This window comes from Gracilinanus agilis, chromosome 4 (assembly GCF_016433145.1).
Source record: "Gracilinanus agilis isolate LMUSP501 chromosome 4, AgileGrace, whole genome shotgun sequence".
NCBI lineage: Eukaryota > Metazoa > Chordata > Mammalia > Didelphimorphia > Didelphidae > Gracilinanus > Gracilinanus agilis.
In genome coordinates this window covers 124,806,319-124,827,171 of record NC_058133.1, presented here as the reverse complement: position 1 = coordinate 124,827,171, position 20,853 = coordinate 124,806,319, and the positions used below count along the sequence as shown (strand labels likewise).

General features: G+C 36.0%; 1 protein-coding gene across 1 annotated transcript in view; it reads left to right on the top strand.

The window, feature by feature from the left end:
• GPATCH2 (G-patch domain containing 2) overlaps positions 1 to 20,853 on the top strand; it is a 302,311-nt gene that overhangs the window by 193,516 nt on the left and 87,942 nt on the right. The window contains exon 7 of the mRNA XM_044673708.1: positions 19,059 to 19,098. Coding sequence (XP_044529643.1) covers positions 19,059 to 19,098 — 40 coding nt within the window. The remainder of the gene's footprint in view (positions 1 to 19,058; positions 19,099 to 20,853) is intronic.

The window sequence follows — 20,853 nt, the reverse complement described above, 5'->3', positions numbered from 1 at the left end:
GAACACCCACCCTCTCCTCTCACAATAGCTGTTGCTGTAATCTATCCCTCTTCTCTCTGACGGGCTTGGTTGGTTAAACCTGTCAGTGACTTCTTTCTTTTTTTTTATTCTTTTCTTTTTTAAACCCTTGTACTTCGGTGTATTGTCTCATAGGTAGAAGATTGGTAAGGGTGGGCAATGGGGGTCAAGTGACTTGCCCAGGGTCACACAGCTGGGAAGTGGCTAAGGCCGGGTTTGAACCTAGGACCTCCTGTCTCTAGGCCTGACTCTCACTCCACTGAGCTACCCAGCTGCCCCCAAGTGACTTCTTTCTAACAGTTGCCCAGGTTGGGACCTCTTGAGAGGTTAGGTAGATGGTTAACCTCTCTAGGCCCAATCTGAGTTTGGATTGTTAATAGGCAATTGATCGGCTTTGGAAACAATTGGTATCTGTCTGTGTATTAGTTCTCCCTTCCCAAGGGCTGTGATAGAATAACCACTCAGGGAAGGTACTTGTTAAATCACTGTATTATCTATTGATGGGGAAAGGATAACAAGGTAATAGATTTGGGGATTGGAAACCCTATTGCTATTCTTTGGCTACTAAGCTAATCTTTGATAAGAACTGGAGACTGCTAGGCTGGTAGAGGCTTGAGATCATCACCCTCTCACTATCCCTGACCTGACCTGGCCACATCTAAATCAGAGAATAGGGAAGGCTATTGATGGAGATGTGGATTCATGATCTGTGTATTCTCTCAGCTCTACTACCAATAATATTGATGGATCACTAGCTCTCTCTTAATCAAGCACAGGATACAGATTTAGATTCAGGCCTACCCTCTTCTTCTACCACCCTTCACTATTCACCTCCCTGTCCCAGTTCTTGCTCCAAGAGAAGTTTGCTCCAGTCTGAGCTCTGAGTTCTGAGACCCCAATTGTAGTTCCTAGGGGGTATTTATAGGATGGGGCCAACCAACTTTTGCCCCTGGCTCACGGCACCTGGGAACATTCTAAATCTCTCAACTGCGATCCTTGTCAGTCAAGGTGGCATCCAACTTATCCCAGATAATGATTTTAACATAAATGCCATTTTATTTTATGGAAAATTCAACCTTTAAATTTCCTACTGATCTTCTTCATTGTTGGATTTCTACTCTATGCTTAACTAAACTTATGTACTCCTATCCCTCTAACTACCCTTCCCAAAATAATAAATCCTATCTTAAGTAATGTCCTAGTCTATCTATTCTTATCTTATGCTAAGGACAAAGGTTTGGGAAAGATTTTTCTAGGAGAGTGTGGGGTTTGAATACATTGCTTTGCACAGGTTTTGACATCTGAGAATAAAGTATAACATGTAATCACTGTAACAAATATAACAGTATCTATCTATGTTGCTTCTTACTTATTCTAGGTAAATGCATTTCTGCAACAAACTATCTTAATGTTTTCTAATACTGAATTTTAAATGAACATTCCTAACACACAACATTCTAACATTTTTTACATCTCTAGTCCCTAATCTATTATTAGGAAGATTAGTCTGTAGGTAAGTTCTTAAGCTATATTAATGTATTAGTTTATTAGTCACATTGCTAACTAACCTACGTTATACAATGTCTGTCTGACATTACTTATTAATTGTTCTATTTGAACATTTGTAACTATTTTACACTGTCCCTTTGCTAGCTAGAATTGAATTTCCCTTTCATTATTCTCTCCCTACAGGTTAGTAAACTATCCATTTGTTACGGTTAGTAACAATATAATACATATGTACAAGATTTTCATGTGATGTTTCCATGAAAGAGTATGAGTACTGTTTGACCTTACAAGGAATTTGAGTTCTCTTGTCTATTGTTGCCAATGTACGTTGTACTCAAATTTATTTACATCTATTTACACTATGTACATGTGATGTGACTTTACTGTGTCTATGTGTTGGACTTATGACTTAGCATGTGCTGTTTGGTTTATACTCAACTTCTTCTTCCAGAATCTCTTTCTCAATCAGCCTTTGTTCTATTGCATGCAATCTAGTGTGTGCATTTGCTCATTTCTCATTGATTTGTGTCTGAATGTGTAAACCTTGCACCATTCAAACTCAATCCTGTTCAGTTGATCTTGTTGCTATTGTGATTCTCCCGGTGATGTTGTCTAAGTCACATAGGTGTTGTCACAGTTCAGGTCCTTGTGTAGTCTTTGTGCAATGTCTCTTGTGTTGTCCTTGTGCTGATCCTGATGTCCTGATGTCCTGGTGTCTCTGGAATCTCTGGAATCTTTGGAATCTCATCTCCTCTTCACCTTTGCTGCATACCCATGTTGTCAGATGTTTACTTGCTTGAAGAGATTCCCTGGATCAGGAACCAGTGTGTGATTGTGTAGTGTTGTGTTAAATTTTATGTTGCCAGAAAATTTCTTCTTATGAGATTTTTTTGTGTGTTTTGCATTTGTTTTTGATGTTATTGGTATAATGTTCAAAGGTATTTATAGAGTGGGACCAAGCAACTTTTGCCCCTGGCTCATGGCACCAGGGAACATTCCAAATCTCTCAACTGCCATCCCTGTTAGTCAAGGTGGCATCCAACTTATCCCAGATAATGATTTTAACAATAGATAGGTGCAAAAAGACTGTATACAAGATAAATGGGAAATATTCAGTGGAGAGAGGACACTAGAATTAAGAGGGAATGGGAAAGACTTCCTAAAGAATGTATAATTTTAGCTAGAATTTTAAGGAAGCCAGAGTAGCCAGGATGTAAATATAAGGAAGGAGAGCATTCTAGGCATGCAGGTCAGCCAGAGAAAATGTCCAGGACCAAGAAGTAGTGTCTTATTCTCTGAATAGCAAGGAGGCCAGTTTGGGAGGAGGGAGCAGAAGAATAAGTTAATGAGGTCTTTTAATGCCAAGCAGAGGATATTGTATTTTATCTTAAAATGAAAGGGAGCCACTAGGGTTTATTGAGTAGGGAAGTGACGTGGTCAAACTTCTATTTTAGGAAAATTACTTTCATAGCTGGAGGACAGACTGGCATAGAGAGAGACTTGTAGCAGAAAGACCAAATAGCAGGCTATATATAATTCAAGCAGGAAGCAAAGGGTGCCTGCATCAGGGTATAAGAGAAAAGGAGGCATCATCGAGATTTGTTGCAAAAGTAAAATTGATGGGTCTCTTTAACAGATTGATTAAAACAGATGTTTAAAATTTAAAATAAAAAGACTATTGGCTTAATAAAACTGACTTTTTAAAATGTATTAAAATAGTTAAGGTGAGGTAGAGCTAAGATGACCACAGAATAGCAGGAACTTTCTGAATCTCCTTACAACCAGTCAATAGAAAGAGTCTCAAAAGGACAGAAATCAAAATCAGACAACAAAAGAGGCTCTCCAACAGGATGCAACGTGAGGTGATCACCCCTCCCCCACTCCACCTACCAGAGTCAGGAAATCTCTAAATTCTCAGGGACTGGCTGAACACAGACTTACACCGGAAGGCAGTGCAAGACCTTGGCAGAAAGACTTGAGACCTGAGGCTGAAGAGCGTGGAGCTTAGGCAGCAGAGCACAAGGATTGAGCAGAAACAAGGCTGGCCACAGGAGAGGCAACAGGGACTAGAAAAATAGTCTCAGGGCAAAATGCTTTAAAGTATACTATACAAAGAACTGCCTGGAAGATACTAGCAAAGCTGAGCCCTGTGAGACAGAAGCTAAGAAAGCAATGTTCATCAACACGCAGGAACCTCAATCTACAAGTAGCAAAAGAAATAAGCAGCAGCAAAAAATAAATAAATAAATAAATAAAAAGTTTGACCCTGGATAATTTCTATGGAGAAAAAGAGCAAAATACAGAAGCAACAGCAGAGAGTGACAAACAAGTAAATAACATCCGAATTTTCCCCAAAAAATGGAAATTGGTCACAAGCTCTTAAGGAACTCAAAAACAGATTCAGGAACCACATTAAAAAGATAGAAGAAAAATGGGAATAAAACTGAAGGGAAAATGAAAGTAATTCAAAAAGAAAATAACAGCTTAAAAGACAAAATTGCCCACATGGAAAAAGAAGCACAAAACAAACAAACAAACATGAAGTAATAAGCAAATTGGAGACCAGAATTGACCTGTTGGAAGCTATGAAAAGCAGAATAGACAAAATTGAAAAGGAAAATCAAAAGATCATAGCTGAAAATCAGTCTTTAAATACTAGAATTGGGCAAGTAGAAGCTAATGATCTCACGAGATAGCAAGAATTAATAAAGCAATATCAAAAGAATAACAAAATATAAGGAAACATCAAATATCTTATTTAAAAGGTAGTTAAGCTAGAAAACAGATCTAGGGGAAAAAAATGAGAATTATTGGTCTACCTGAAAGCCTGAAAAAAATAAAAGCCTTACCATCATGTTACAAGATATTATCTAAGAAAATTTCCCTGGTATTATTGAACAAGATGGCAAAATAGACATTTAAAGAGTCCATAAACCATCCCATACATTAAATCTTTAAAAGATAACACTCAGGAATATAATAGCCAAATTCAACATCTTCTAAGCCAAGGAGAAAATATTGCAAGCAGCCAGAAAGAGACAATTTAGATATTAAGGAGTCCCAGTCAGGATTACACAGGATCTGGCAGCATCCACCCTAAAGGACCACAAAGCTTGGAAGGGGATATTCAGGAAGGCAAGAAAATTGGGTCTATAACCAAGAATCACCTACCCATCAAAACTGACTAATATACTTTCAGGGGAAAGTATGAGCATTTAACAAAACAGAAGATTTCTAAGTATTCCTAAAAAAAGACCAGAAATAAATAGAAAATTTGATGTTCAAATACAAAATGTAAGAGAACCATAAAAAGGTAAACAAGAAAGAGGTAAAAATTTTTTTAAATTTCAATAAGGTTAAAATGATTATATTTTTATATGGAAAAATTATATCTGTTACTTAAATTTTTTTCATTAAAGTAGATAGAAGAATTATTCATAAACAGAGGTTGTAGTATAAGTTGTTTAAGATGATATATAAGAAAGGGGGGGTGGAATAGAGGATGGTAGTAAGAGAAACTCAAAGGAAGAAGAAAAATAGTATGAATTATACCACATAAAGAGGTACATGGTGAGTGGGTAGGGAAGTATACTATTATAAAAAGTGGAGTAAGAGAGTGGTAAAAGGTATTACTTAAACCTTACTCAGTGGAATCAGTTGTGAAAGGGAAGAGTAACCAGATTTTTGGCATATAGAGTTCTATCTTACCTTAAAGGGAAATTAAGATGGAAAAGCCAAGTCGAGGAATGGGGCAGAGAGTACCAAAAGGGAGGGAAAGAGAGGGGGAAGAGAATTAATAGACCCTAAAGAAAAATAATAGGGGAATAAGAAGGTAGGAGGTGGGAAGGGAAATAAAATAAAATAAGGGTGGGGAAAATGGGGCTGATTAAAAGCAAAACACTGGTGTAGAAGAAAATAGTGAAAGAAGAAAAGGAAGGACTAAAAGAGGAAATCAAAATGATGAGAAATACACAAGTGGTAATCATAACTCTGAATGTGAATGGGATGAACTCACCCATAAAATGGAAGCAGATATTAGAGTGTATTAGAAACTAAAATCCTACCATATGTTATCTACAAGAAACAAACATGAGGCAGTTAGACACACATGCACCAAATGATATAGCATCCAGATTTTTAAAGGAGAAACTATTACAGCTTAAGGAGGAAATAGATAATAAAACTATGTCAGTTGGAGACCTGAACATTCCTCTATCAGTTCTACATAAATCAAACCAAAAAATAAATGAGAAAGAAGTAAGAGATGTGAATGAAATCTTAGAAAAATTAGAGATAATAGATATATGTAGAAAAATAAATAGGACAAAAAGGGTACACCTTCTTTTCAGCATCAAAGATTAACCATGTACTAGGGCATAAAAACATGGCAAACATGCAAAAAAGCAGAAATAACGAATGCAATTTTTCAGATATTAATGCAATAAAAATTATAATTAGTAAGGGTACATGTTGAGGCATATCAAAAATTAATGGGAAATTAAATAATATGATTCTCCAAAATTAGTTGGTTAAAGAACAAGTCATAGAAACAATGATTTCATTGAAGAGAATGATGGTGAGTCAACAACATATCAAATATATGGGATGTAGCCAAAGCAATACTCAGAGGAAAATGTATATCCTTGAGTGCATATATCAACAAATTAGAGAGGGAAGAGGTCAATTAATTGAGCATACACATTAAAAAATTAGAAAGAAAACAAATTAAAATCCCCAAATAAAAACTAAATTGGAAATCCTACAAATTAAAGGAGAAATTAATAAAATTGAAAGTAAAAGAATTATTGAACTAATAAAGAAGATTGGGAGCTGGTACTTTGAAAAACCAAATAAAATGGATAAAGTCCTGGTTAATCTATTAAGAAAGAAGAAAATCAAATGACCTCACCTATAATGATGAGGAAATTAAGGTAATTATTAAGAACCATTTTGTCCAATCATATGGCAATAAATATGACAATCTAGGTAAAATGGGTGAATATTTATAAAAATATAACTTGCTTACATTAACAAATAGGAAATAGAATACTTAAATAATCCCATCTCAGAAAAATAAATTGAACAAGCCCTTAAGGAACTCCCTAAGAAAAAAATTCCCATCACCAGATGGATTCACAAGTGAATTCTAGCAAACATTTATTTATTGGTTTGTTTGTTTGTTTGTTTATTTTAAGATTTAAATATTTTATTTTTTTAGAAAAATTTTCCATACTTACATGATTCATGTTTTTACTTTCCCCTTAAACCCCCATTCACCCATCCCATATCCAAGACATATTTCCACTGGTTTTAACATGTGTCATCAATTAAGACTTATTTACATACTATTGATAGTTGCATTGGTGTGGTTGTTTCAAATCTACATCCCCAATCATGTCCCCATCAACGCATGTGTTCAAGCAATTGTTTTTCTTTTGTATTTCCACTCCTGTAGTTCTTCCTCTGAGAGGGGGTAGTGTTCTTTTCCATAAGTCCCTCAGAATTGTCCTGAGTCATTGCATTGCTGCTACTACAGAAGTCCATTACATTCAACTTTACCACAGTGCATCAGTCTCAGTATACAATGTTCTTCTGGCTTTGCTCCTTTCACTCTGCATCAATTCCTGGAGGCTGTTCCAGTTCACATGGAATTCCTCCAGTTCATTATTCCTTTGAGCACAATAGTATTCCATCACCAACAGATACCACAGTTTGTTCAGCCATTCCCCAATCGAAGGACATCCCCTCATTTTCCAATTTTTTGCCACCACGAAGAGCGTGGCTATAAATATTTTTGTACAAGTCTTTTTCCCTGTGATCTCTTTGTGGTATAAGCCCAGCAGTGGTATGACTGGATCAAAGGGCAGACAGTCTTTTAAAGCCCTTTAGACATAGTTCCAAATTGCCATCCAGAATGATTTGGATCAACTCCACCAGCAATGCATTAATGTCCCAATTTTGCCACATCCCTTCCAACATTTATTATATCTCCCCTCCTATCATACTATACAAACTATTTCACTAAATAAGCAAAGAACGGGTTTTACCAAATTCCTTTTATGACACAAATATTTTACTGATTCTAAATCCAGGTAGACCAAAAACAAAGAAAGAAAACTACCGACCACTTTCCTTAATGAACTTAGATGCAAAAATCTTATATAGGCAAAAAATTCCGGCAAGTGATCACAAGGATTATTCACTATGATCAGGTGGGATTTCTTTCTTTTTTTCTTTTTTATTGATTAAGATAATTTTTCTGTGGTTACATGATTTATTTTATTTCCCTCCCCTCCTCCCACCTCCTCTCCCATAGCCAACACACAATTCCACTGGGTTTTACATGTGTCATTGATCAAGATCTATTTCCATATTATTCATATTTGCACTAAGGTGCTCATTTACAGCCTACATCCCTAATCATATCCCCATTGAACCATGTGATCAAGCAGTTGTTTTTCTTCTGTGTTTCTGCTCCCACAGTTCTTTCTCTGGATGTGGATGTTGTTCTTCCTCATAGGTCCCTCAGAAATGTCTTGGATTACTAGCATTGCTGCTAGTAGAGAAGTCTATTACATTCAATTGTGCCACAGCACAACTGGAGGTCCTCTTACTATAGAGATGTGTAGGAATGAACCAGCCCACAGTGACAGGAAGTAGGAAGGGGGAGCCCCCTGAGGAGCCAGTGTCAGTTGCATGCTGTCATTTGCTGACAGTTGGATGGGGAGTTGCTGGCGGTGAGAGCTGGCAGTTGTGGAGAAGTTGCCTCACTGGGCATGAGTTGGTCATTGGGGGTTGGTTGCTGGTAGTGTGGCTTGGTGTTTGGTTGCAGGAATATAAAGGTGGGCCTGAGCTTACTGAGAGGGCCTTTGGCTTTAGCCTTTAAAGTGCTTTTTGCCTCTGGGATCTCTAGAGAGCAGGAGATCTATCTCATACGCAAGGATCTGCTGTCAGTGGGCTACTGAAAGTTTGGGCTACTATAGAAAACTGGTTGAAGGAGTGAGTGAGTAGTGTGGTTATCCATTATTTTAGGGCGTTAGGTAGTTAGTGAATCAGAAGAAACTGCCCTCAGAAGACAGTTAGAGGTAGTATTAGGAATTTTAGGTAATTATAGGATAACTAGTATAGACATAAGGAAATTTTCTTTCTCTACCCCTTTCTTATATTTCTCTCCTTTTCTATATTCACTTTATTATATTTTTATTATCTCTATTTTAACTAAAACTAAATTGTTACTTCTTAAAAGCTGCTAGAACTTTTCTTTTCTCTGGCTTAAAGGGATAATATTAATTTACAACTCTACTATATTCTTATTAAAACTTAAATTATGAAAAGCTGCTCTCTTACTTTGACAAAACCCCTATTTTAACCCTGACAGTTTAAAAATTTTTAATTGGTACCTGAAAAATAGAAGTACAAAACTTTTTTCTTTTTTTAACCACTGCTCAACTTCCCAAACTCAAACTCACTTTCTTCTTCCTATATAATTATCAGTCCAACTCTTTTTGCAGTCCTGTCCAGTTTGTAAGTGTTCATGTACTTGTTAATTCAATCGATTTGCCATTTATCAACATGCCATCATCTGGAAAATAGGCATTCTTCATACATTTTATTTGAGTTTTTTAAGTTGCTTAGGAAAATTTTTTATAAAACTTGAAAGCATTTTGCAGATAGTCCAATGATTGATCCCATTATGATTCAAAGGATTTTTAAATGATTTTGGTTTGCTAGAATTGTATTATAATCAACCAACCAAGTAGCTTTTATTTAGCCTTAGCCTTATCAAACCTTGTCCTAATTGTAAGATATACAAAGAAAAACATATGATAATCACTGCTTTCAAGTGTCTTACATCCTAATGGAGGAAGCAAAATGTATATTAATAGGTATAAACAAGATACATATAGAGTAGCTACCAGCCACCTTTGAGTGACAAGTGGCCCTTGAAGACCTGAGAATGTACCCAGGTGCCTGTGAGTGAGATCAAAAGTCAGTTGGAGCCAACCCTATAAATATCCACCAGGCACAGCACAAGTTGGCTCAGTCTGGAGCAGAACATGGGAGGTGGGAGGTTGAGAGGGAGGGTAGGACTGTACCTGCAACCCAACTTGCCTTACTGAGAGAGCTAGAGAGAAATTACCATCATTGTCAATAGAGCTGAGAGAGAATGGTGGCACTGTCATTCAAAGATCATCAATAGCCTTCCCTAATCTTTGGCTTGGCTCCAGCCAAGTCAGGCCAGAGTTAATGTGAGGATGAAGAACCTCCAGTTTCTACCTGATCTAGCAATCGCCATAGCTTGATCATTACCTTAGACTATTAGCAATAAGGATCCCAAATCCTCCATCCTTATCCTTGTTCCTAACCCCATTTAACTAGAATTAAATATAGCAGTTTGTTATATGTATCTTTCCTGAGTGATGAATATATCCAAAGCCCTTGGGAAGGAAAGTCATTATCCTATCAGTGCACCAATAGCCCTTATCAATAATTATTCCAACCCCCAATTGAGGAACTAGAGAAGTTTACCATGCATAGAATTCCTCAATGGTTCCCTGTCTGGGCCACTGTTAAAGAGGACAGCTGACAAGCTCAGTCCAGCAGAGCCTATCAGGTGGGGAGAGGCATAACCCTTTTGCCAGCAGCAATTACACAGAGGCCTATGGGTGAGAGTGTGCTCCCTCCAAATCCACTCCGACCTTTCAAGGGCCTCACATATCCCCCATTATAACACAGGTAACCTTAGCTAGGAATACACTAGAATTATCAATTATATATTACCATTTGCCAATAATAGATTAAGTGGGATATTTAGACATAGAAATATTTTGATTGTTATAGAGATGATTACTGTAATATTTAACTCCATATAAAAATGCCATTTCCTTGATATTTTAAAGTTTTAAAGGACCATATGCAGAGATATAAGTTGCAAACCTAGAGTAATAGAGCAGAAGTGATTCTCATAATATATGAATGGAGATTATTCAGGTTTCTAATATAATTAATCTAGTGCCAATTCAACTTCACAATAAAGTTTTAGGGAATTTCACCTCTAATGTTTGACCATAAGTGAGTCAATAGGCCATGTACTTGGCATCATTCTATGCCCTGGAGATTCAAAGTCAAAATGAAATAATCCTTGCTTTTAAGGCATATTTTATCAGAGTGAGTAAAGGTATATCTGAGGCCCAGTTTCCATTTCTCTTCCTCTTCCCCTTACTCAGGGCAACTTAAAATATAGTCAAAATCCATGCTCTGATTTTTTTTAATATTAAATAGCTCTGAAGAAAAAAAACTATGTTATTTATTTTTAGGAATACCTCATTATAATTAGGTAATGATTACTGAATTTCTTGATCTGAAAGTATTACCTACTGACTTGAGATTTAGCATATTCAAAATTCAACTCATTATTTTTTTCTTATATCTATGCCTCCTTACTTTTTCGTTCAGTATATGGTTATCCGGCAAGTAATAAAATTACACTTCAGAATTAGAAGGGACTTTTGCAGTATATCTAATTCTAACTCTTCCCTCTTGACCCAGTCCTGCCCTCTTCCCCCACCTTCATTAAGCTTTGTTTTTTTCTATCTCTAAAACATTTTTACACACCTATGGCCAACATCCAATAGAATACAATAAACATTTATTAAACACCCACTATGTGCCAGGCACTTTGCTAAGCCTAGGAGATACAGTTAACAAAAATAAAGACAATCTCCTCCCTCAAGGAGCTTGCAATGTAAGGGGGGAGGGAGAGGAAGATAACATACAAGGAGGCAGAAAAAGGAAGGGAAAAGGGGAAAAGCTCTGTTTAGTGCCTTCACCCAGGGACTATCTTCAGTTAATCCTAGGAACATCTTTTATGCATAAAGTTTGCATATTGTTTTAGAACGTGAACTCCTTAAAGATGAATTTGTTTTTGTTTCTTCTTTTCTTTGTATACCAGTACTTTGAACTGGGTTACTTTGCAACTCATCTAAAAGAATACTTTTATAGAATCTGTTACAAAAGATTTTTAAAACTTAAGTTACAAATGTTAAGGAATCCCACAGAATATTGCTATTATGAGGTTTAGAATGTATTCTGACTTTTAAAGTGTTGACATTTTCATAAAATAACATTTTATATTGTAGTCATTTTGCATATGGAGTAGTAACTCACCCTTTGCATAATTTGTTATACTTTTTAATGACTGGATTTTAATAATGTGGTATTTTTTAAGAGAAATGTTTAGTCTATAGCAATGAAATAGTTATTAAATAAATGTAAAACAATCAGTTAAAAGAGTAGCCTAAATGTTTTACCTTAATCCTTCTAAGGAGGCTAATTTAGTTTCTGATTCCTTAGTATTGAAAAGAACAATATATTAAAGCAAGGGAAATAAGTTTTATGTTTCTTATCATTATTATAATATTTCACTAAGAATGAAAACAAATCAAACATTTTAACAAGAACAAATTTAGATTTCCAGTAACATTTAGAAATCTCAAAGTAGAGTCATTTTCAATCTTTTTAAAAAATCATTTGTTATATTCTGAGATTCAGAATTATTTATTAATGACTTAATACCAGGAGAATTCTTCTATTCTTTTTCTATTTTTCAGTCCTCTTTTTTGTTTTTTTTTATCAGTGTTGTCTATTCATTCCTAGAATACAAAATAGAATACAATTAATTTGACATTTAAATTGCTTGAATAGATCCATGATTTTATCAGCATGAGCATTTTCTTACATGATGCAAAGTGAACTCCAATACGTTGTTTTCTCCAATGTCTTCTATGTCTATGATTTTCCATAAATCAACAAACAGGTGAAGACCTTTCTATTATTCTTTATATCCTGATGAAAATGGCCCACTACTGTAATACTGATGTTTTGTTTCTGTTTTCCTCCTGTATTCATTCAAAGAAGAATGGACAATCCATGACACAGTATATGATTAAATAAATGCTAAATAAATGTTGAAGTTACTTCAATTAAACTAACTTGTTAACTAAATACATGAGCAATTAAATAATAATAATGAAAGATGTAAGTAATAATTCCATTTAATTCTATTAAAATTTATTAAGTACCTACTATGTACTACATCCTGGGGATACAGAGAGAAAGATCACAAAATCCCTGCTTGAGGGAAGAAAGGGAGAGAGAGAATCACAATACAAAGGAGAATGTGATAAATGCAATAAAGAAGTCAAATCAGAGCATCATAAAAATTTGAGACTCACCTTCAAGTCAGAGAAGGGAAAGAAATAGGGAAGGCTTCATGGAGAAGTTGGAGCTTGATTTGGGACTTGAAGAAAGGTAATTCAAGAGGTGTGAAAATATGTATAGAGAGTCCATCTAAACCCTGAGGGACAGAATGTTTATATAAGCACTGAAACAGTTAAAGGCCAGACAAGAGCAAACATATCTCCTGAAAAAAATCAACAGTAATTTTTAAGCACACAATATGTATCAGGTACTGTGTTACATGCTAAGGATATGAAGAAAAACAAAAAAACAATTTGAATCCTTAAAGAGCTTACATTTTAAAGCATTACAATTTGCTTATATCACAGAACAAGGGAAGAGAAGTCTCTCTATGAGACAAAGTCGATTGAAGTCAAAATATGGCAGGGCATAAGAGATATCATAGAAGAGTACAAAATATAACAATTTTAAATAAAATCCTTTCAGGCAGACTATAGTAATTTATCCAAGAAATCATTCAATTAGATTTGAATGAGTAAAGTAAAAATGGTTCAACATTAGGAAAACAATCACCATAAATAATTAAATTAGAAACAAAAATATCCCAAACCACACCCAAACAAAGGATACAGAGAAGAATCCTTCCACAAAGCAGAACTCCTATTTATGCTAAAAAGAAAAAAACTACAAATTATAGGCATAAAGGACCTTTTTGACATCATGATAATGATCTTAAATGAAAAGCAAGCTTCATGCAAGGAGATACTCCAGAAATTTTCCAGGAGATACTGGAGTAAAAAGATGCATACTGTCTCCTTTATTATTGGATATAGTTCAAGAAATGCTAACAGTAAGACAAGAAAGAAATTAAAGGCATAAAAATAGGCAAAGAGAGCAGATTTTTAAATCCGTTTGTTGATGACATGGTGGTTTTTTTAGAAAATCCTAGTGAATCAGCAAAGATACTAATTGAGACAATTAATAGCTTGGGCATAGTTCCATACTATAAAGTAAACCCTGAAAAATACACAACATTTCTTTACAGAGTATCTATGATCTATGTTTTATCAGTAAGAATTAGTAATAAAAATAACTGATGGCACATATAGAACTTTAAGATTTGTATTCTGTTCCATCTTATTTGATTCTCATAAGCCCCTATGAGAGAAGAGATATTGTAGTATGGTTAAAAAAAAAAGTCTTGCATTTAAAATCATTTTGAAACCCAACTTAAATTATACTAAATTTCATTTCCTTCTTCAGAAATGCTACCAGCAAGGCATTTAGCAATGTTTCACAATATTTTCATAGACAAAATGGAAGAAGTGGGTGATAGGATAATATTCATAATAATTTTTGAAATGATAAATATTTAAATAAATCTAGTTCAGCCTAGAGAGGCATATCTAGTAACAAGGCAACATCTAACATAGCCCATTTCACTTGGTAGGTTCTCAGTATATATTTGATTGGTTTTTAATTGAATTTTATTTTTTAAGTGAAATTCTATCTTCTCTCCCTTTGACTTCCTCCTAACCCACATTTCTCTAATTGAGAAATCAAGAAAACAAATCCCCTCTTAAAAACTTGTTATACGTTTTTGTTGAATTGACCAAACTCTGTCCTTGGCTATTTTCTTTGCAAGATTTTAATCAATGACTGTATGTGCTTATCAAATTTCCAAATGACATGAAGCTTGCAAGGAGAGCTAATATATTTCATAACAGAATTGGTACCCAAAAATATCTCAACAGAATGGAAAAGTGGCCTGAATCCAGCAAGATTAAATTTAATAGGATAAATCTAAAGTCCTACACTAAGGTTATTTTTTTAAATCAAACTAAACAAGTAATAGGTAGGATAGTTTTGACTTGGCAACAACTCATGGCACACTTCTGAGAATTATTAAGTATGACCAATTTGAAGCAATCCTGTAATGATTCAATCAGTTTAAATACTTATTGCTAAATACCCACTATGAGCAAAGCACTGTGCTAGATACTAATGGTATAGACAAGAGTAACAAAAAAGAAAAGAAGAATGAAAATAAGAAAGAAAAAGAAAACAGAAACCCTTGCCTTCAAGAGGCTTACAATCTACTTTTCAGACTGCCAAAAATAAATAAAAAGCCAAGTGGGTACTCTTTATCAGGACCTAGTGAGATTAAAATTAGGCAATTACTCCCTCAAATAACCCACTTCAAAAAAAGAAAAAAAGATTTTTTTTAAAAAATTAGATAACAATAGCAAACCTATAAACACTTAGGGAGGCTGTATGCCAACAGACTCAGCTTTCCAGGTTCCCCTTCACAAGGATGGCCTCAGGCAGTAATAACAGCCCACCAGGGAGAGAGAAATCTATCAGGTATAGAGAATTTTCTCATATCAGCAAAAGCAGGTCAGTGCTTTTAGCCAATCAATTAAAGAACAGGACCCTCTTATGATATGACCTACAATAAATCCTTGTTTAAAATATCTATGACTAAGTCCAGAAGCCTTATCAACCACTTAAGGCCAAAATTTTAGACAACTTATATGAGGTGCCCATCTCATCTGGCATCATTAAGATTAATAAAGCGTAATTTTAGTATTTATAACAAGAGAAGTGCCCACCATGCTCCAGTTCGGCTAAACCATATCTTGTGTATAGTAGGCATAAACAATATTTTAGGAAAGATATTAACAAAGTAGAAAATGTCCAGCTTAGGCTAAGCAGAATAGTAAGGCAACTTGAAATTGTTATATTCTGTTCAGTTCAACATTTAGTGCCTACAATGTACAAAGGATTATGCTAGAGGTAGGGGAAATAGAAAGAAGCTGTTATTCTCTCTTCCTTCATAGAGTTTATAGTCTAATAATAAGGGTACACTAAATAAATTACTAACAAAATGGAATGTGAGCAAAGCGAAATACAGTGTATAAATTAAAGTCTGATGGGATAATCCTGCAGTCAATAATTTTAAAATATAATTTAGTCCAATCACTCAGATTTTATAAGTCTAAGTCTAATATTCTTTCCAACATGTAGGAAGAAGTCTTTCTACTTCTGAAACTTATCTTTCAGTTTCTTCATTGGTGGTAACCACCAAGACCTAACTCTATTGGGGGGGGGGAGGGGCTTGCTGTGAATCCATCCCTCCTACTTTCCTTTTGTGCATCTTTGATACTTACTGCCTCTGTGACTTCTGACAAATCACTTCACATCTCTGGGCTTCAGTTTCCTCATCTGAGGGGGTTAGAATAGATGACCTCAGAGGTACCTTCAAACTCAAGATTTACCAGTCAATCAGTAAACATTAAGTTCCTACTATGTGCCAGGCACTATGTTAGCACTGGGGGATAAAATTATAGGCAAAAGACAGTCCCTGCCCCCAAGGAGTTTACAGTCTAATGGAGGAGATAGTATTAAATAAATATATACAAAGCAAGCTATACCAAAATAAAAAAAATTTTAAAAAAGGAACTAGTAACAGAGAGAAGGCTTCCTATAGAACATGAGATTTTAGATGGGACTTAAAGAAAACCAGGGAAGTCAGTAAACATAGTTAAGGAAGGAGGACATTTCAAGCATGGAAGAAGGTCAGAGAGGAGATGTAATCTCTTGTTCATGGAACAGCTAGACCAATGTCACTGAATCAAAGAGTATGTGTTGGATTATAAGATGTAGGAAGAAAGGAAAGATAGGAGGAGGCTAAATTATCCACACTAGGTAAAACCCACTTAGATCAGTTTACCTGGTAACAATAATATCATGACCACACCCTAAAACTAGTCCTTTTTATTACTTTAGGGCAGCTTTTAACCCTGCCATTGATGGTACTTCTGCCTCCTAAAGATAAAACCATTGTGTTTTAGTCACCCACAATGGATTGAAAGGTCATGAGGTCTCAACCATGGTCATTCAAAAGACAAGACTGATGTTGTTCTTTTTTTTTTTTTTAAACCCTTAACTTCTGTGTATTGGCTCCTTGGTGGAAGAGTGGTAAGGGTGGGCAATGGGGGTCAAGTGACTTGCCCAGGGTCACACAGCTGGGAAGTGTCTGAGGCTGGATTCGAACCTGGGACCTCCTTTCTCTAGGCCTGACTCTCAATCCACTGAGCTACCCAGCTGCCCCCCTGATGTTGTTCTTTAAGGAGCCATTATTTGATTGTATGGTCCTATGAATATCACCCCAGGAAGCATTGGGTTTGGATTCAAATTACATGGGTTCAAATTCCTTCTCTCTATTGCATGTGATCTTGAAAGTGTTATATAAATATTCAGAAAATGTATGTGGATGGAGAGGGAGGCAGGGTAAACTAAACTGTATACTACCACTGGAAATTGTGGACAGCAGTGGAGTCCAGATAGATGGCTAGGGCAAGATCAACTGAGGCTTGCCCTAGTAGATGATGTGACACCTCCCTCCTATGTAACAGTGCCCAGGCAGGATCCTTCAGGTCAGTGGATGGTATCCCTTCAGGTCCCACCTTGGGTTGAGTGATAATAGATTTGGGCTCTATCAGCTTTGGTAAGGGTTTATCTGACTGCATATCTCCCTTCCCAGAGAAGCTATGAAATAACCAATCCAGGAAGGTACTTGAAAGGCTTTATCTATAATTGGCAAAGATGGGGTATTGGGATGGATAGAGGAATTGGGAAACCCTAACTAAATTTGGTAATGATAACCCTCAGAGCTGTAGGCAGGTAATTGCTTCAGGATAGTTAGCTTCTCTGGCTCAGCCTGGCCAAAGCCAAACCAGAGTAAGCAAGCTGCTGCTTGATGTCTTTCAGCTTCTTCTTCTTTCTGCTAGATGTTATTCCTAAACAGCCTTCAGGTATACCACCCTTTTCCACCCACTTCTTCTCCTGCCCACTTCCTGGATCCCTCCCAGGCCCTGGGAAACCTAGATAACTATAGATGATATGATTTCCTAATATCTAGGGGCAGTAGAATCAGAAAGTGATGGTCTGGGTACAGGTTGACAATGACAGTAAGGTATAAGACAGGAGGATCTTGCAAGGTTGAGCTCAGCAAGTCAACAATTCCAAAGACCAGGATCCACAGATCTCAAGTCCAAGGGAAGGAAAGGAACCAAAAGCCAGGGCTGCCAGGGTATTTATACCGCCCTGGGCCAACTGCTTTCTCCCCTATCCTCACAGCCTCTGGGAACATTCCAAGATCCAATGGACCTCACCCGTCAATCAAGGATGAGCCTCTCTGCTCCCAGAGTTTTCAATATAACAAAAGTCACTTAACTTCTCTCAGATTGTGTCTTCTCACCTCTGAGATGTGAGGTTTTGACTAGACGTCCTTCTATAGTCCACAAATCCAATGACTATGGTCATAGACCATAGTCCTAGCCCACAGAAGCAAGAGAAACTTAAGGGTGTCATATAGCTAAACATATAATTTAAAAAAAGAATTCCTTTTCATCATACTTGAGGAATGGTTATCTAGCCTTTGTCTAAAGACCTCCACTGAAGGCAGAATAACATTTTCTCACTTTTTTTTTTTATTAAATCTAATTATCAGTATATCTAAATACCTCACTGAAGTTTATGCCCATTGCTTGTAGTTCTGCCTCCTGGGGCCAGTCAAAACCAGTCTAATCCCTCTTCTGCAGGACAACTCTTCACTTTCTTGGACACATTTTTCATATTCTCCTTGATTGTAGAAGTGATATAATTCAAGTGTTCTAAGTTTTTCTCAGAATCTAGAAAAATTAAACTGTCCTTATTAATAATTTAATAAGAATCAGTATTAAGACCAATCTTTCGGAGAAATAAATACCTATGCTAATCATGTCTACTTTTGAAAATTCTCCTTGGATATTTCGAACATATAAAAAATTTGAATATAGCCTTCCCAATGAACTAATAATATATTTTCTAATTGGGACATGTTGCTTGCAGTGTTCTGTATACAATAATGATTTGGTATTTTTAATATGATATTCAAAAAGTAATAATTTGTCATAATGGTGTTATAATTAAGTTTGGTGAACAGCAACATTTTTGTGTTTCATTTCTAGACCTGATTCATAAAATATTGGAATTTATATAGATTCAATAATTTGTGTTAATGTAATTAGGTGGAAATATAATCTTCTTACCCAGTGTGTTTAGCAGTTTGAATATTGCTTGGTTATAGACATTTTTACATTTCTAAAAGAAGTAGCAGTCTTCCAGAGTTACATAAAATATCCATTAAAATAAAACATAGCTTAAGACTGAATTTTCCTGGTGAAAAAAAAAATACCAAAGAATACACAGAGGTAGGTCATGTGACTGCTAACAGCTTGTATTTTAGTCAAGTTCATTCCTAACGCATTCTTTTCTTTCTTCTGCAGTCATTGGTTTAGTCCTGGGGCCAGGACAGAGCATGTCCAGGTAAGAGTCATTCTGATCAAGAACCATCTATTTGAAAATTTTATATTTCTTAATCAACTTTGTGAGAATAAAAAACATAAATCCTACCTCCACAGTTTTAAATAGAGGTTATTGTGACTTCAATAGCAATGGCAAGGAAAATTCTCTTTTGATTAATTTACTTAGTGCAGTGAAACTAAATAAGAATCAGAGTTCTGATTTACTGTAGGTTACAACCTAAGTAAGTGATTTGACCTCATTGGTAGTTCTCTGGGTCTCAAGTTTTAACAAGACTTTATTTTTTGAAAAAGCAACGTATTAAAAGTTAGTCTTCTGAAGAATAATGCTGGATTTTAATAACAAGCTAAGGTAAAAAGCAAATAATTTGAACTTGAATGGGATATTGAAATATTTTGCTTAATTAAAGATGCAGTGAATTTGCATATGTTTTCTTTGGTAAAATCACTTATTCATCTGAATGACAACACAAAAACTAGTTGATAAAACTGATACTTATTGCTTAATTTCAATTGACTGCATATAAAAATAAGTTGCCTACCTTCTTTGTCTATTGAATATACAGTGATCCCTCACCTATCATGGGAGTTATATTCTAGAGAAGCTTTCAATAGGTGAAAATCCACAAATTAACAGCAGCATTATATTTATTTTATTATTTTATCTATATGTGTATATATATATGTATTTATATAAAAACATATATTATATGTATATACATATTATTTTAAGGCTTTATAAACCCTTCTCACTCTCCTATAAATCTTTTCCACACTCTTATTAACCTTTCCCACACTCTTATAAACACTGAGCCAATCAGTATACCCAGGATATAGAGCATAGCCCTGTGGTTGGTCACCTTTCATTCCATTAGCCAATAATGTGCCATGTACAGTCTCACCTTAGAAAACTTGCACAAGAAATAGTGGCAAAAGTATTGCATTTCCATTGTGTATAGTATGGCATCCATATGCAAAATCCTAAGATATAGTGAAAACTCAATACAAGATTATATATATATATATATATATATATATATACATATATACGTATGTGTATTGTTATGATTAAAAATGATGATGGCCGGGATCAAAAGGGAGAATAGTATTTTAATAAAAGCCATGCTGATAGACTTCCGGTTAAGATGGCGGCAGAGTAAGGAGCAGCTGCTCGATCTCTCCTGACCGAACCACACAGAACCCCTCAAGGGGAAATAAAAAGGAGTCCAGAGGAACGAAGGAACCCCACAACAGGGCGCAGCATTGAAGGTACGCAGAATCGGGGCATTTCCACACTTTAAAGGGGTGAAACAGTTCACACTAAAACACGAGAGGAAGAAGCCCCTCCCCCACCCCCCACACCGCACAAGCCGGTAAACAGGACTGGGGCAACCAGAAAATCACTGGCAGCCCCTGAGCCCTTACCTGTGCGCTGCAAGAGGAGGGACCCCAGGTGGCTGGGACTCTCCCTGAGCAACCACGTGGGTGAAGGCACCGCCTCCTGCAGGGACAAAGGCCCCTAAAACTCGGCCTTTCCCAAGCACTGAAGGCATCGCCTCAGGTGCGAATAAAGATCTCCAGCCCACGGACTTTCACTACCTTCTGCGGGGGTGAAGGCAGGGCCCTAAGAGCATCAGCGCAGGCAAAGGCAGTGCCCTAGGCTTGAATAACGATCTCCAGCCCAGGCTTGGACCTCCAGTGAGGACCCAGTGCAGACCTGAGCATGGCTGTGGAAGCAGCCCCAAAGACTGCTGAAGGA